General features: G+C 37.7%; 1 protein-coding gene across 3 annotated transcripts in view; it reads right to left on the reverse strand.

Annotated features, from left to right (window-relative positions):
- ATG7 (autophagy related 7) overlaps positions 1–17,684 on the reverse strand; it is a 203,472-nt gene that overhangs the window by 143,820 nt on the left and 41,968 nt on the right. For all 3 annotated transcript variants that reach the window (XM_075183176.1, XM_075183177.1, XM_075183178.1), the window contains exons 13-17: positions 16,055–16,249; positions 10,342–10,521; positions 9,532–9,647; positions 6,109–6,184; positions 4,389–4,469 (exon numbers count right to left, since the gene is read on the reverse strand). In XM_075183176.1, coding sequence (XP_075039277.1) covers positions 4,389–4,469; positions 6,109–6,184; positions 9,532–9,647; positions 10,342–10,521; positions 16,055–16,249 — 648 coding nt within the window. The remainder of the gene's footprint in view (positions 1–4,388; positions 4,470–6,108; positions 6,185–9,531; positions 9,648–10,341; positions 10,522–16,054; positions 16,250–17,684) is intronic.

Below are 17,684 nucleotides of genomic sequence, written 5' to 3' on the forward strand. Positions count from 1 at the left end.
AGTCTGGCTACCAGCATTATAAGCTGATTTTGGCTTATAGGTGGCACTAGACCCCGAAACAGGGATCCGTGAAGTTCGTTTGGACAGGAGATTTTAAGATAAAAGTGCCCAGGCCAGACTTAGTGCAGCCAAGAAGAGAGGGGGGCTGGGCGCACACTCGCCTTGGTAGTGTACGCGAGGAGAACATATATCCCTGTCTCTGCTGATAATGTTAAAGCAAGAGTATGGAACAGACTGATTCACGTGAGACATAAGGGAATCAGACTCCAAAAACATATTGGTAGGTTAATTGGCTTCTATCAATTTAATCCTAGTCTCTCTCTGGGTGTGTGTGTGTGTGTGTGTGTGTGTGTGTGTGTGTGTGTGTGTGTGTGTGTGTGTGTGTGTGTGTGTGTGTGTGTGTGTGTGTGTGTGTGTGTGTGTGTGTGTGTGTGTGTGTGTGTGTGTGTGTGTGTGTGTGTGTATGATAGGGAACTTAGACTGTAAGCTCCAATGGGGGCAGGGACTGATGCGAGTGAGTTCTCTGTACAGCGCTGCAGAACTTGTGACCCTATATAAATAGCTGATGATGGTGATGACGATAATGGAGTTGTAAGTAACAGCTCTTTTAAGATCTCTTAGCAATAAACATGATTACTAAAGATCCTGCTCTGTTGCTGTCAGACACCACCAATTTCTTCTGTATTCCTGTGACCTAGAGATAAGAGCCAACACTCACATCTGCCCTCTGTTGAGCCCAGCGTCTTGGTGCCAGTGAAGTAGGCTGGTTTCCTTACAACTGGAGACACCACAATGGTGCGCAGGTGAAACATACAGACTGAGTATCCACTGGGCAAGTAGCGCCTGTACGACTGGCCAGTAACGAAAGGTTACTGAACATTAATAACCCCCCCCCCCCCCCCCCCCCAATAGGGTGGCATAGTAAGCCCATTCTGTCACATACAGAAAATGGAGGAGTTCTGGGCAGTCAGGAAGGACACCAGTCGTATAATATTTCAATATACACACACATTTCTGTAGTAATATAGATGAAATCTATTCACAATTATTAAACCTGAAGCTGTCATATGAGTAAATGTTTAAACCTTTGACTCATTTCTTCTTCAAAAATCCCCCGTTTCCACTCTGAATCCAATTTCCTTCAAGTATTCAAATAGTTCCAAATGGCAAAGAAAGACAGTGGGGGATTTGGGAAGTGCCGAATGAGGGAGATAAAAGACACATCTGGTCACAAAAAGAAACATGTGCGGGGCAAAGTCTTTATAGGAACAAATCTTCATTATCCCAAAATATACAGTTTATAAAGAATTACAGTTCCTGTTTTTTAATGTGTATAAAAAGACTTTTGGCAGCAGTTATAAAGATCAGTACTCAGATATAATGTGGTGTTGCCCATGGCAACCAATCAGGAATTCATTTTCTAAACTCCACTAGCAAAGTGACAGCTAGAATCTGGTTTGTTGCTACAGGCAGTACCATAGAATTACTGTATGTAACGTTTCACCAATGCCCTGAGATGCCCGGGCTGCAAATAAAATGTAAAGTTTATATTTGTACTAATGACAAAAAAAGTTGGAAAAAATAAATTCAGAAGGTCTGCACCCCTTCATAGCATTTTCACATAAGATACTCCTATACAAAACCCTCTGTCTGTCTCCTCCTCTGTGTCTATGTGAGTGTGTCTATATTAGGGAATTTAGACTGTAAGCTCCAATGGGGCAGGGACTGATGTAAATGAGTTCTCTGTACAGCGCTGCGGAATTAGTGGCGCTATATAAATAAAAGATGATGATGATGATGGTGGTGGTGGTGTCCCCCTATTTATTTTTATTATTAAATTAGCAATAACAAACTATTTTAGCCAGATGTTACAATTAGTAATGGTCAGGTCATGGTGGGTAGGTTTAGAGCCCTATATCTGGATATAAATAAATAAATGAATGCATCATGATCAATACTAAATCCCAGCTCAGATTAGAAGAGGGCTATCTGGAAGCTGTAGATGGCTGCAGTAAGCAGCAATGGTGGGTTGCTGTGAGGAAGATAAGCACTGTATGTGAGCTGTGGGCTGTTGTACTGAAGATGGAGAAATGAGGGGAGGGCAAGGGGGGGGAGGAAGGGTAGTGGCAGCAGTGATATCTTGATGGACATGGAGAAGTGTGAAAAGGTGAGTGGGCTGCAGTAGACTATGTGATCACACTGCCAAGGAGTTAGTCTTGGTAACAAGAGATAAGGTGAGTTATTAACCAACATTATCAAAGGTGCAAATCAGCACTACAACCATAGCAACAAAAAAGTAATTTGCTGTTATTATTGCAACATAGACAGTGAAAGCAATCCATTTGAATGCTATGTTTTTAGTGCAGATTTGCACCAAAGTAAGTATATGAGCCTCATTGCGTCTGATGTGTGGACTCAGGGGTAGCAGTAACTTGTCTTTATAGACCAGATATTACTCCTTTACAGAGTAAGGCTGTGTACCCACTAACAATTAGCTATTTTACCAACGACAGGGGAAAAAAAATCCCGATCATCGTGCAGATTCATGTGTACACACTATACCCAATTACCTACAGATCTGTGCTCTTCATCAGTCATAATCATTGGCTAAAATAGTAACAGATGTCCACAGTGACACAAATCGGTGTCCTGCTGTGACCAGGGCTGTCACTATCAGCAAAATTGTCGTTCCAATTCCGCAGAGTGCATACACACGGCAGAATTGGAATGACATTGTTCTATCGTTGAACGAGATTTTTAGTTCAGTTTATCAATCTTGTTCAATGATATCATGTGCTTAGAAACTATAAATCGTTCCTCATTGCAGGGTACACACTAGTGTGACATCGGACTAAACAGTCGTTTATCATCGGATTGGCCCAACAATCTGCTATAAACACTTTAGTGTGTACCTAGCCTAAGTGTTGTCTGGCTGGACAGACTGTGAGCCAATTCATCCACTTTACTCAAATGTTTTCCGTTTAAATCCCTTGCTGATCGTGTCTACTGGCTCTAACTCACTTTTGATTTCAGTCAGCTAGATCCTCACTTGTTACATGTTCTACATTGTAATATAGATCCTGTATTTTTAAACAAGAATTACGCACAAGTCGTGTAACAAAAAAAAAAAAAAAAAGAAAGAAAAAAAAGCACTCAGTCTTTGGCAAGCCTTAGACATATACATTTTAGTCATACAATATAATTTATATGATAACACCAGATTATCAGATATGCCACCAATAACATTCTGTGATTTGGTAATCACTCTTCGGCAGAATTTTTGCATGCTGAACACATTAGTGTTGACAAAACTGACAAAACTCTAATCACTAGAATACCATTTGCTTTGAATTGGCTTGCTGACATCCAGTCCTCTTTAATTTGGTTATATCTATGTTTATAATACACCCTATCAGCCCTAATCTAGACATTATTTTCTGTACCAACACTAGCCAGAACCCAAGAGTGAAATTTATCATTTACTTTAAAATTTAAAGGCCAGGCATCAAAATATTCTACTGTGACAGCGGTTAGAGCTCTCATAGCGGAAGTCACCGGGCTCTCTCTTAATCTGACTCCCGTTAACATTCTCTTATGTGCCCCCAAACCCCGCATTGAAAAAGCAACAGACAAATTGATTATTCATATCTCATGCGCAGCAACATTTCAAATAGCCCGAAACTGGAAAAAAAAAATCAGCCCCCGTTACGTCAGGAGGTAATTAACCGAATCTGGTTCATTTCCCGGATGGTGTACATCACCAGCCTCCAAAACAACAAGGTGGCCTCCTTTCATAAAATATGGAACGCCTGGTATTCACACCACTCAACCCCCCTACTCTGCATACTGTAAAACCACTCCTTATCCTACCAGTCACTCTCCCATCCCTTTTCCCCCTCTGCCACGCTCCCTTCCTAATCCTAATATTCCCTATATCCACAGTCTCAAGGCTTAGGCACGAACTGCGGGTCATTTGTGGCTTTTTGTTTCCCTATGTTGATGGACTGTTATGTCGCTCCAGTCTCTATTAATTGTGCTCTATGTACCTTGACTGTACAATTTTGTTTTTGCATTGCTACACCTGTTTTCAGCTTTATGTTACTTTAAAACTGTTACCATTAAAGAGATTTAAAATAAATAAATTAAATAATAATAATAATCTACTGTATTTTAAATTTGAATGATTATGTTTGGTCGCAGCCCAGATACTTTAGTAGCAAATCAGGAAGTTATATTGGAGGAAGGTGGAGAAATTGAAAGGCAGTCCAATAATATTACTCCAGCCAATGATAATATGTAACCATATGAATGACTGTAAAATAAGAGCATACCAGCTGTGAATTTTGATGAACAGACATTGGTTAATGAACATAGTTGCAGAGAGTTACCTTTGGAGAACAGGCCGTACACTTGTCAAAAGCGAGGCTGACCGGTAAAACATTGTCAAACCTTGACAAAAATCCTCGAATCTGAAAAATAAAATATGGTTTAATATAAAGAGACTGTCTCATTTCATTCCATTTTTAGCAAGCCTACAGTGTTACATGAGAGTGGTTTAAAATAAAAAAAAATTGTCACCTGCAATTCAGTGATGTTTAAAGCCTAGACCTGCGTGTAAGTGCTCTCAACCAAATATCAACCCACTGATGTTTGGGTACGGGCATATATGTTTTTATCAATACATGAAACCAATATCTCATTTGTATTGTGCTAAATATGTACAGATTCACAAAAGAAAGGATAAACTCCAACAACAATTGTGCTCTTTTTTTAAAAAAATCCATATATACTGCATTTATATTGCAATGTAGCTGGTACCCTGAAAAACACAGGTGTCACTGGACTGTGGCAAGTTTCATTTTTATTAATTTTTTTTTGCAAATAATATTTCCTAATGTTGTCTTAGCTGCTGCCCAATCAGTACATAAAGGATCACTTGGGTGTGGTTTAAAAACAACAACAACCTTTTTGTCATATTTTAGGCTTCTGTAGTAGTGAGGTAAGTTTACATAATTTTACTTGCATTTCACTGATGTGTAAGGAATAAATGTGAGTGCAGGTACTTACAAAAATGATGAAACTTGGTGGCGAACTTAAATGCTGTGATCAAAATGTAAACCAAAATCTAATTTTTACTGAGCGCTATATATATATATATATATATATATATATATATATATATATATATATATATATATATATATATATATATATTCAGATATACAGTGGTTCAGTTAAGTGCTGACAAGTTTGTTCTTTTTTTGATTTCCATTAAAGTTGTGCTGTGAAAAACTGGTAAATGAAACCACAGCGCCACCATGTGCACAAGCAGCAGAAAGCACTTTTCATAACTTCTGAAAAGTAATTTGAAGTCGCATCACTTTTTAGGGTTAATATCTTAACACAGATAATGCCTTTTAATGGAGACTAAAGCTAAATAAAAAAGGGTAATATAAATGAAAACATAATATATTTTCCTTTTAGCTAGCTTTTTTTTTATTTTTTATAGTGCTTCTGCCTTGCAGACCCTGATAGAATGCATCTCGGTTCCACATTCCGTCATCGTAGAATGACATCACAGTTCATGCTATTACTGGCCGGTCTGTGAGTTCCGGTGTGACACGCAGTGTGGTTTTGTTACATTTTTAGTCCACTCTGGAGAGATTCCCCCCATTGAACACAGAGGACCTGACCTCCATTTGTGATTCACTCCCTTAAATACCCCGATACAGACAAAAACGTTGACCATTTGTTTTTTCACTATTTAACATTCTATTTTTGCATTAAGCGTGCATCCCATATTCAAGATTATTCCAGAGACTTTGGAATATATTAACTAAACGACAGGTTTGAAAAAGTAGAGCTGTTGCCTATAGCAACCAATCTAGCTGTCATTATTTAGTACATTCTACAAAATGACAGCTAGAATCTGATTGGTTGCTATAGGCAACAGCTCCACTTTTTCAAACCCGCAGCATAGTAGCATTCCAGCATATTATTTGTATTACATGAGTACACAACTATACATATACCAGTTCCATATGATGACAGAACTGTTGCCAAACATGGCACAATGTTTTACTGATTGCAAATGTTATAATTTATTACCTGATGCGGAACTAGCCCCAAGGAAGTTGGGGGTTCATTCATTCGGTCATCACTACTGCTGGCCACAGCGTACCCTCTGTAAGCAAACAAGAAAAATTCACATATATCACCTTTAACTACTCAATGCTTATAACAAAATCACGAACATTATTATTTTGAGAAAAAAACACAGTACTTTAGTACAGGGACTAAAGTGAAAGTGTGAACTCAACTGAACTTAAAACAAAATGACATCTCAGCTTGCTGTCCGGATTTTGGCAGGAACACTTAAAAGTTAGTCAGAAAACTTTGAAAATCCCTGCAAGGTATTACTCAGTATTTCCTCCCGCAAGCTTGTAGCTTGATACCTATTTAAAAAAAATAAAATACACAGTGCTGTGTAATCTTCAATGAAAATAGTTATTGATTCTCACTTGCAGATATGACACCTGAACCATCCCCAACTGCAACAGGACTATCCTCCATTGAGGAAGAACCTACTCTATGTAAGGCAAATACTTCTATTCCTATCTGAAGTAATAATTAAACACAGAGAACCCTTTGGCATCTGAAATGGATGGCAAAAGCATGCTATTTTCTACTGAATCTCATATAAAATACTCTTACTAACCTACCAGGCCATCAACAAAGCTGCACAAACATACATCTCCTCTCTTGTCTCAAAATATCTCCCAACTCGGCAACTCCGTTCTGCACAAGATATGCGTCTCTCATCCACCCTCATTACATCATTCAATTCCCTGATACAGGACGTTTTTCGGGCTGCACCCACTCTATGGAATCCTCTCCCTCGGACAATGAGACTCTCCTCTGGTCTACAAACTTTCAAGCGTTCTCTGAAAACCTACCTATTCAGACAAGCTTACAATATTCCTCAACCACCCTCTTAACCTCACTATATTAGCCTATTACCACCCATTAGACAATTTCACACAAGACAACTACCCCCTGACCAACATTGTTGTGTGACGGGATCATTTAGCTTATGAGTCACTTTTACCTTTGCAGTCTGGCTGGGCCGAAATGCAAAATATAGACTTATCCTCATGTATCAAACTCCCATTGTCCCATAGATTGTAAGCTTGCAAGCAGAGCCTTCTCATCTCTTTGTCTGTTTTATCCAGTTTGTTTATTAGTTTAGTTTACTGTGTTTGTCCCGAATTGTAAAGCGCTAAGGAATATGTTGGCGCTATATAAATAAATGATGATTGATAAGATGCTTGGCATTGTACGCAACCTTCCTAACTTCTGTCATGGTAGGAGACCTAAACAATTGTAAATGTTACAAGATTTCCCTATTGTACCTTAAAGACTATGCAAAAACAATGCTCTCCTTTCTTATAGATTGTACACAGCTGTCTGTCAGACCCATAACTAACCTAATTTCCCCAAAAAATTAAAAAGATAAACTAGTGACCAGGGTAAGGACAGACACACAGCTCCACAGTCGTTCGTGAAAAAGTTAACAAATAAAACTCGGCTTACTATGCACTACTGCGAAAGCTACAAAACAATACATTTAATGCTTGTATATGCATTTGGGTGAGTGCACCATGCAAATATTAATTCTTCATATTTGCATGTCTAATCAGGTTTAAAGTGGGCGCACCTACAAGCCTAGAACAACCTGTAGGAATTCAGAGCAAAGGTTCATAGTAGCACAGATTATTTCTGAAGAGTGTGAAGATCTGGAGGGAGGCAGTGACCTGTTCACTCATGTGTCCAGATTCTACAACAGTCCCTGCCTTTCTACCCAAAAGCCTTAACTCACAATATGTATTTTCCGAACATTTTACATTCTCACGAATGAAAGAAAGTGATAATCAGTTACTGTAATTCACAAATCTAAAGCAACCAACAGCACTCACATTTTAATTAACTGAATTATATAACAATTAATATGTTGCTCCTGAAAAAGGGGGTGAGCGCTCGCCCACATAAAACCTTAAATCAACAAACAAGAAAAAGAAGCGCAATATACCTAAGAAGCCTAATAAATATAATTTTATAAATATGAAGAATATGGAACTCAAGTTCCCAAAATGATTTACTTTATAAACTTATTTATTCAATAGTCACATTGGACACAATTAACACGTTAAAATCAAAACTGCATTTGTTATCTCCGAGAAATACTGATGTCCGTGTATCCTTAAATACATAAAACACAAGTCAGCCCATACAAGGCACTTAGTTATAAAACGGTTCTCTCCAAAGAACAATCCTTGTATGAACAAAGATAAAATTAGTCCTTTTTACTGCTTACTTCACACAAAGATATTAGGATCCAATCAATCTTAACATAGGTGTATGCGCATGGGAAAGTACATATTTTGTACATGCTTCATATGCTGAATCCTCCCCTTGACCGAAATGTATACTAGTACTCGGGTTCCATAATCCTTCGCCTGCCCCGTTTCTTTAGCTTTGAAGCTAGTTTCCTCAGAAATTACTATATTTGTGTTATATTGTTTGGAACTTTACCTAAGCTACGGTGGATTTAGTGACTTGAGGTTACATGTGTGTACTGGTTTTTTTTTACAGGTCATAATTATTGGAGCGCTACTCATGTGATTCTGTCAGGACATGTGAGCAAGTCAATGGACAATGGAATGAAAGCAAACAGGAGGTTAAAGGAGGAAACAGGGTCTCTAAACCGCACCGAGAAATGGTGCAAGGCCCCTGTCAAATTGGTTTAAAAGGATAGTGGTGAAAGACAGGGTATTATCCAGATTATCTAGCTGCAGTGATAGCGTCTTTAGTGTGTGACTATAGCCAGAGACACGTAGAAGTCAAACTGTGGCCCTCTCAATACCAGTACAAAACATTATGGGCCTGTGTCATTAAGGAGAGCAAAGCATAAAAAAGGAGTAACTTTGCACCTGAGCAAAACCATGTTGCATTTGAGGGGGAAATCAATTTAAAATGTGGGGACAGATTTATAGTTGGGATAGGGCATGTCCTAGATCAACTTTAAATTTCAGTGTAAAAATAAAAGTATCAAGGTTTTGTGTGCTAGATGAAAAAAAACAGCCAGTATTTATCCTAGGTGCAAAATAATAAACTACATTGCAACCCCTGCATTGTAACATGGTTTGTACAGAAGATGTACTCCTTATTATTGCCTTACGTTCCTTAATGACTCAGGCCCTATGTGTCTTTATTTAAGCAAGTTATGTCAGGTAACATTTCAGAGGACAAAAAATGAGTTTCTCAAGCCAACAGGCTGAGACATGTTATTACCCATAGTTCCTGGCTGCAATGGTAAATCTGCATGCTATATGATTATGGTGTAAAAAAAAGTTAATTACCCAGAATTCCTGTTTGTAATGGTCTGTATAATGTGGGATTACAACATCTATTTTTAAATATTTACTATTATACATTTAAGAGAGTGATTTCTAAAGATATATCAGAACATACCCTTCAGGATGCTGTATGACAGACACCATGAGCTCCACTGCCAAAGCTCCAGCGATCATGGATAACCCTGGTCTGCTAACAGTGCACTGCTGATCCAGTGTACGGTCTCTAGTGGACTACAGCAAAATGGAGACAATAATCAAAGTAAATACTTAAACATCACAGCCGAATGATCATCAATGTAAACCTTTTATTTCAGAGGTTTAGGGCTTGGTTACACATTTTCTCCATGATTTTTAAACTGCATATTTTAACAAAAGGCTTTGTCCAAAACTAGCAATGTTATTCAGATTATGGAATTATAATGGACTGGACATACACAACTAAATTTCATGTCAAGCATATTTACGTAAATCATGCAATTGCAACAAGGTTAAAATAATAATTGATAGTTTTATGTTGGAGAGAATTCTTTAGCAGCTATGACAAATGTCAGTGTGGCTTTGTAAGAGATTGCACATCAAGGGCTAGATTTACTAAGCTGCGGGTTTGAAAAAGTGGGGATGTTGCCTATAGCAACCAATCAGATTCTAGCTATCATTTATTTAGTACCTTCTACAAAATGATAGCTAGAATCTGATTGGTTGCTATAGGCAACATCCCCACTTTTTTAAACCCGCAGCTTAGTAAATCTAGCCCCAAGACTGCTTATTGATGAGGACACATTTAGTTGATATTTTAGTTCTACTTATCACAAGAAATGCAAACCAAATATGTCTCCAAAGACAGAAATAGATGGTATAGAGTTGATGGAAGAAATGTTTTACCTAGAGGAGAAAAAACCCAATAATGACGCTGTATGATACTTACATCCCCTGGCGCCACCACATCATTACAGAAATAGCAGCCAAGTTTATTTCCAGGAATGTTCGAGAACAGAGAAGAACCCAAGAGATCGGACGAGCCGCTGGCCTCCTCCTGCTTGCTTTTCTTCAGCCCATGTCTCATCACTACGAAGGTGTCAAACCCCAGAGCGGCGTTGATGACTAACTGCAGATTCAGAAGAGAAATAACAAGACTGGAAGTGTCAGAAATTGATAACCTGAATCTAAACAACATCATTACAGAAAGTTAATGGAAGGCAGAGTTACTGTAACATTCCACAATAAGAGATGTGTCTGGCCATTGCTGCCCCCAACATAATCAAAGGGGGCAGTACTTGACCTTAAGGACCACCTACGTCCAATACCAGAGGTATCTTGATCATTGAGGGTCTCAGGAGGTCAAATACAATCTATAGACATCTATTTGTATCTTCTAAATTACAAAGCCAGATAAACTAACTTCACGAACAAACTGTAGACTGCAAGCTCTTCAGGACATCATGTTTATGTTTTTATAGAGTCACAAAGGATAGCATTATTTTTATAATTTTTTTTAAAAGTATTATTTAGAAAAGGGAACATAAGTATACAACAATAAGCATTGACAAACAAACATTCAGGCTGATCCTTTTCAAATTTTGTCTTATATAAAAAGGGGGGGTGGGGGAGAAGAGGGTGGGAAAGAGTCAAGGAACAGGATATCATAATTTAATCTCTATATGTAACATCTGTTAACTCTTTAAAACACTATGGAACCAATACACAGTTGGTCACAAAATGGGAGTACATGAGTCAAAATGCAGAGCCTCTGCATAAGCAGCATACAAACCTAGTTTACGATAAGTCATTAATCATCAGCTAGTATATACACCAGCCCTATAGCAGGTGTAATAGACATCCCCTAGCAGACGTATATGCATGCTTCTGCAGCTCTGCATGAGCCACATTTGGTATAGAAAGTTTTAATTGATATGAGGTTGTCCATAGTGGGCAGCTCCTTTAACAGTAGTCCAAAATGTTGGTATCTAATCTGGATTACTCAAACTTCTTGTTGTCCTGACTGTAATAAACTTGAAAATTAATTTAGATGTTTAAGAGCGAAGGTGTTAAAAGTGATGTCATCAATATTATTTTCTGATGCAACTACCCTTTTTATTGTTGTTTATCTCTCTCTATATTTGTATTTTTAAAAATGAGTAAATGGACAGCACGGTGGCTAAGTGGTTAGCACTTCTGCCTCACAGCGCTGGGGTCTGGAGTTCAATTCCTGACCATGGCCTTATCTGTGTGGAGTTTGTATGTTCTCCCCGTGTTTGCGTGGGTTTCCTCTGCGTGCTCCGGTTTCCTCCTACACTCCAAAAACATACTAGTAGGTTAATTGGCTGCTATCAAATTGACCCTAGTCTCTCTCTGTCTGTGTGTGTGTGTGTGTGTGTGTTAGGGAATTTAGACTGTAAGCTCCAATGGGGCAGGGACTGATGTGAATGAGTTCTCTGTACAGCGCTGCGGAACCAGTGGCGCTATATAAATAAATGGTGATGATGATGATTAATTTGGGACAGTTATCACGTGTAACCCGTTACCAAATATACAGTTCCAAAAAATGTAAATGTAAAAAATATATAGTCCCAAGGAGCAGGCTTACATGAGAGAAGAAATATAAAATACTATTTTGGATTATTATTATTTTTTAAAAAAACAATACAAACTACTTAACATAGCTGATTTTCTAATTTATCCTCTGGGAAAAAAAAAAAAAAAAAAAAAAAAAAAAAGAATTGTTTTCCTTACAATTAAAAAAAAAACTAAAATACCATTATCTTCTTATAAAAGAACTAACAGTCTCGGATATGTAAAAAAAAATCTACATTTGAAACCGAATTAAGATAATCTCCCCGCCATGTTCATAGCTTATCTCAAATAAGTTCTGTACTGATGTGGCATGATGCTCCTCTCTTTTTTAATATGTTGGATTGCAAATTGCTTTACAGTGTTGGATGGTTCACAGCAAAACAATAAGCTTAGTCTGTGACTAAGTGTGCCCACACGCTGTGCTTTTGATGACCATTAAGGTTGTTTTAAACCTAACTGGCTGCAAGTCGCAGAGTGTTTAGACACAAAAGGATGCTAATCCCAATCATCCATTGCCATCCATCATGTGTACACTGGGACGTACAATAAATCTATTTGGATGATCACCACATAAGACTGTGTGTGTGGTCACTGTCCGATTACACGAATACAGTCTTTATAATCCGTCAACTGGTCAAACCAGGCAGAGATCAGGGTGCTCAGCTTTTAGGTTAAGTGGCAGAGTCTTAACATTTGGATTCCAAACAATATCAGGGACATCTTAAAGAGAGATGTATTATAGCCAAAATAATAAATTTTGGCAAATTGAATATAACAAAATTAGAGTGTTCAATAACATTATTATTTTATTTTTATTTTTTAAACATAGTAAAACATATATTTTACAGCTCATTTTAAAAATATAACCTCAGATTCACCTGGCAGCTGAAGAGAAGGACAAGTTACATTATGACTTTCCAGGAGAGCGGAGGCTGAGTCACTGGATGACCACATAAAACCAGAGTTCAGTTCCTGCCCATTTACAATCTCTTCCCATAAAATGTGTGAGCAGAGTCACCACAGCCCAAAGCTCCTGGCTAAGCGTTGCCTTCAGTATTTGCGGAATCAGAGTGTTCCTGGAAGACCAGCATTTCACCTAAAAAATCCCCCTTTTATGTGTCACATCACAGGAGTGATAGAAGTGGTTAGATGGACATTATTGGCTATAACAATGTTATTTATGTGTCCAGAGTGGAGGCAGACATTTTGTCGACTGACTTAACAATAATGAGCATATGGATTCCCAGTAAATCAGTGACATGTCTGTGGCATGAGGCACATAGAGGATGCAGTTCCTTGTGAATTGATAAGATAAGCTGTGTGGTTATGAATATTGTGCCTCCTGCCTCAGTGAGGTCACTGGGTCCTAGTAAAGTGACAGCTTACAGTCTTATGAATATGGTTTAAACCCACAAAATGGCCGACTCTTGTGTGGGGAACAGTTAATTATACAGATAAATCCACTACAAAGCGCCCAGAAGCTCTGATATACACTGTATCTATGTTATACAAAGTCATATTTGTGCGATCTTCAGAAATAACGTTACCAATATAACTCATAATACATGCATATATCCAAATGGGTTTTTTTGCCGTAACGCTGTAAGCAAACATTGACAACATAGACAACCCATCTGACAAACAACCTGTAATGTAAACCAATGTACTCGTTCTCGCTCATATATGCACACATCTATATCTATGTGTGTGTATATTAAAAATGCACTAACATATCCATTCTGTAAGTGAGCTGGGGAGGGTACAAGCCATTGTTTCTATACTTGGTCTCCAGTTATTACTGTACTTAAAGGGTTTTTCCACCTTCATTTGTCTTTAACTTTATAGCGTGTACATGTTCGCCACAACCTCAGCCCAATACTGTTTAAATATGTTTAGAGGATATGGATATGTCATACATTCTGCATTGTTTCTGGGGAATTTTTTTTATTAACGGGATTTTTGTTTTAGTCTGTAATATTTTATTACCCTTCATTCTATTTGGTTGCTCCTCCTAATGCCAGTGATTTTTTATATATTTAAGAAATAATCTGTCTCTCTATCTACAGGAATAGTTTCAACAGAAAGATGGCTACTACCACGGTAGCATTTTCGAAAGAACAATAAAAAAAAAAGATGGCAACTACAAAGTCAGCATTATCTTTCTAACAGTGAACTAGATAAATCTTTATGAAGCCCCTGTGGTTTATTGTATGGATGACAATAATCATGCTGAAATGACAACTACATTTAGCAGTGCAAAGTTTAGAAAGTTATTCCAATAATGAGGATGGTGAAGGGCATTACAAAAGCAGCCAACGTCACTTGTAATTAGAGATGGGCGGGCTCGGTTCCCCCAGATCCGAACCCACCCGAACTTTGCCTATCCGAGTACTGAGCCGAGCAGGCTCGGTACTCTCCCGCCCGTTCGGATTCGAAATCGAGGCAAAACGTCATTGTGACGTCGTCGGATCTCGGGGCTCGGTTCTCGCGATATTTGAAATGCATAAATACCCGCATCCACAGCAATCCATCGCCATTTGACAGAGAAGGAGAGCAGGGTTAGGTCACAGGCTGTATTAGAGCAGGGACAGAGCAATAATTGTATACCTTATTCTTTCTATTATTATTGCAATTCTGATACCAATTCTATTAGCAATTGTTAGAGCAGGAAGAGAGGAGGATATTTTTTTCAATATTTTGCACTACAAGTGCTTTGAGGTGTCCCATATTCCCCATTGTGAAACAATAATTTTTCTGGCTGCAAAAAGTCATATTTAGCAGCACTATCTATTGAATATTTTGCACTACAAGTGCTTTGGCCTCATTAAAATGGATTCAAAGCAGTCCACATATGAGCAGGATCAGCAAGCAGGTGCTGGCACCAGTCCTGATGGTAGTGTTCCCAGTACGTCATCTGGTAAAGCCTATGTAAAAGTACATAGTCTTTTTAAATCAGGGGAAAAAACACACACAAATTTTTTTTTTACTGTGTTTAAGCGAAAAAGAAGTGTAACTGAGGAAAAGTTAACTGCCGATTAATTTTTTTTTTGCCAACAAGCCATTCTACACACGTAGTGTGCGAGCTGCAAGAAAGGCATTAGAGGATAATGTATGCTCTGAATCAGAAATTACACCAATCCCTTTGGAGAGTCCATCCAACAGTGGTATGTGTAATCGTGAGCATTCTGTTAGTGTATCCATAAAGAAGGGCCATTTCAGCAGTTCTGCTGATGTGTGCCTGAACAGCCCGAGTGTAGCCGGTAATACACCAATTGAGGATGCCACTTTGGAATCAGAAGAGGATGAGGGGGGGATTTGTGTAGGCGACGAGGGCGCTAATAATGATGTTGATGAGGATGATGCAGACAGATACCAAATTGCCTTTGTCCATTTCTTTTTATATTCTAATACTACAGTCTATGCAGGCTGTTTTTTTTCTATTTAACTACAAATGGAGGGGGGGGGGCATAGATAGTCACCAAACTACTTTTGTCCATTTCTATTTATATTCTACAGTCAATAACGGCTGAATAGTTTTCTATTTTACTACTAGTGGAGAGGGGGTCTGATGCAGACAGATACCAAACTGCCTTTGTCCATTTCTATTTAACTTACAGTCAATGCAGGCTGATTTTTTTTTATATTTAACTACAAGTGGAGGGTGTAATATACACCCAAAGATGATGGCTACATTGCCAGTAGTAAAACATGGAGGGGGAAGATAACCAGGTTTCTCTGTATAATTTGCAGGCAAGTGTTAGAATTAATGACGGCCTACCAGGGATTAAACTGTTTTTTCATAATTTATTAGCTTTAGAATTACCTCACTTATCCTAGAAACTGGTGGAGCACTAAATTATGTTATTTTAGGCAAAAAAAAATTGATTTTTAAACTAAATTGCAAAACAAAACCAAAACCAAAACACGCAAGGGTGGTTTTGCCAAAACCAAAACCAAAACCCGAAGGTAATCCAAATCCAAAACCAAAACACGGGGGTCAGTGACCATCTCTACTTGTAATGCAGGCACAACCTCTCTGATCTGGTTTTTATTAGAGAGATAATTACCTTCTTCTGGCTGGCAGCAATAACAGTCGGAAGCCAGCGACTTTCCCGGGTATCCATCAGTAGAAATACCACATCATGTTCTGCAATAAGACCCTCGAGTTTCTCCACTTCTTTAGAGGCCTGATTCATGGTCTCCTCCGAGAAGTTCACAGGATGGCCCGGCATTGGAATACTCATGTTCAATCCTTTGGTAATCTAACAAGGGACAGAACAATAACTATTAATTTAGCTAGACCTCAGGCACACCAAGTGTTACACTAATGCAGCATTTCTGAACTAGCGAGTGATCAGATAAATTCAGATTTAGGATCAGATGCTGGCAGTCTGTCTGCCATTTGAAGTATGCTTTAATTGCAGTATATTAAATAGCGGATTCATTTCGTCTCCTACCACTGGTTGTCTGCAACTTTGTTACAATGTATAAATCTGAGAACTATAATCAAAGTATAAGTTTGACATTTAAGACTCATAGTAAAAAATTGAATGGATTCCATAGAGTCATATAATGTAAAATAATATTTTTTTTTTTAAACATACCTGAAAATATGTATATTATAAGTATTTATCAGAGGTGTATGGCTATATTTACCATATAAGACAACACACTGGTGAAATGTCAGTAAAGACAGTTTTATTTTAATTTCATTTAAATTTCTTTTTTCATTTTCCTTTTTTGCCACTTGACGTTTACCAACCTTGTATTTTTAATAAAAATCCAAGATTGGTAACGAGTAAAAATAAAAGATTATATATATATATATATTTATTAAATTTTAGCAGTGAAATACTTATTATAAAAGTAAAGATAATGTAAAAAATGTGCCCAAACATTTTTTTATTAAACACTACGAGTATATTAGACGGAATAGGAAGGGATAGATGGTCCAACCTACTTAGTATGCCTTATTGATCAATCTTATATAACAAAAAGTAATTGTTGTTTTCATACTGACTTATTAAATACAACTAGACTATTCTCATTTTCCAAATGGCTATTAGATATATTGCAAAATAGCAAATGTTTAAATCTCTTAATGCCATACCTAAAACTGTTGAAAATTAGAATCACATAAATAGTGACTCAAATAGAATAAATCAGTAAATGAATTTAAAGCAATACTCTAATTTATTGTGTTATTGCATATCATTACTAAATAGTATTATTTATTATATACTGTTCATACCCCATTGATTAGTAGTACACAATGCTCTTAATTATATTTTTATATATGTCACACGTTAAAGGTCAATTATCTACTATGATTTAATTGTAGTGTGTGTGTGTGTGTGTGTGTGTGTGTGTGTGTGTGTGTGTATCTATCTAATAATATATAAAAGAGAAAATTTGTCCTTCTGTCTGTCTTTCTTTACAAATCCACATTTTTCAAGCGAAGATCATGAAATTTTGCATACGAGTGTATTAAAACATGACGGAGGCAACTAAAAAAAATTAAAATTGAAATGCATTACGGGGTGGGGGTGGCAAGGGGGGTAACACCTAAAAATCATCGAAAACAACCATAACTCTGGAATGACTGGAACAATTTACACCAAACCTGGTACACATATGACTTACAGTCTGACAACAAATATTGTGGGGGCAAGACACCCCTAGCACTCCTAAGGGTGG

This window comes from Mixophyes fleayi, chromosome 8, assembly GCF_038048845.1.
Source record: "Mixophyes fleayi isolate aMixFle1 chromosome 8, aMixFle1.hap1, whole genome shotgun sequence".
Classification (NCBI taxonomy): Eukaryota; Metazoa; Chordata; class Amphibia; order Anura; family Limnodynastidae; genus Mixophyes; species Mixophyes fleayi.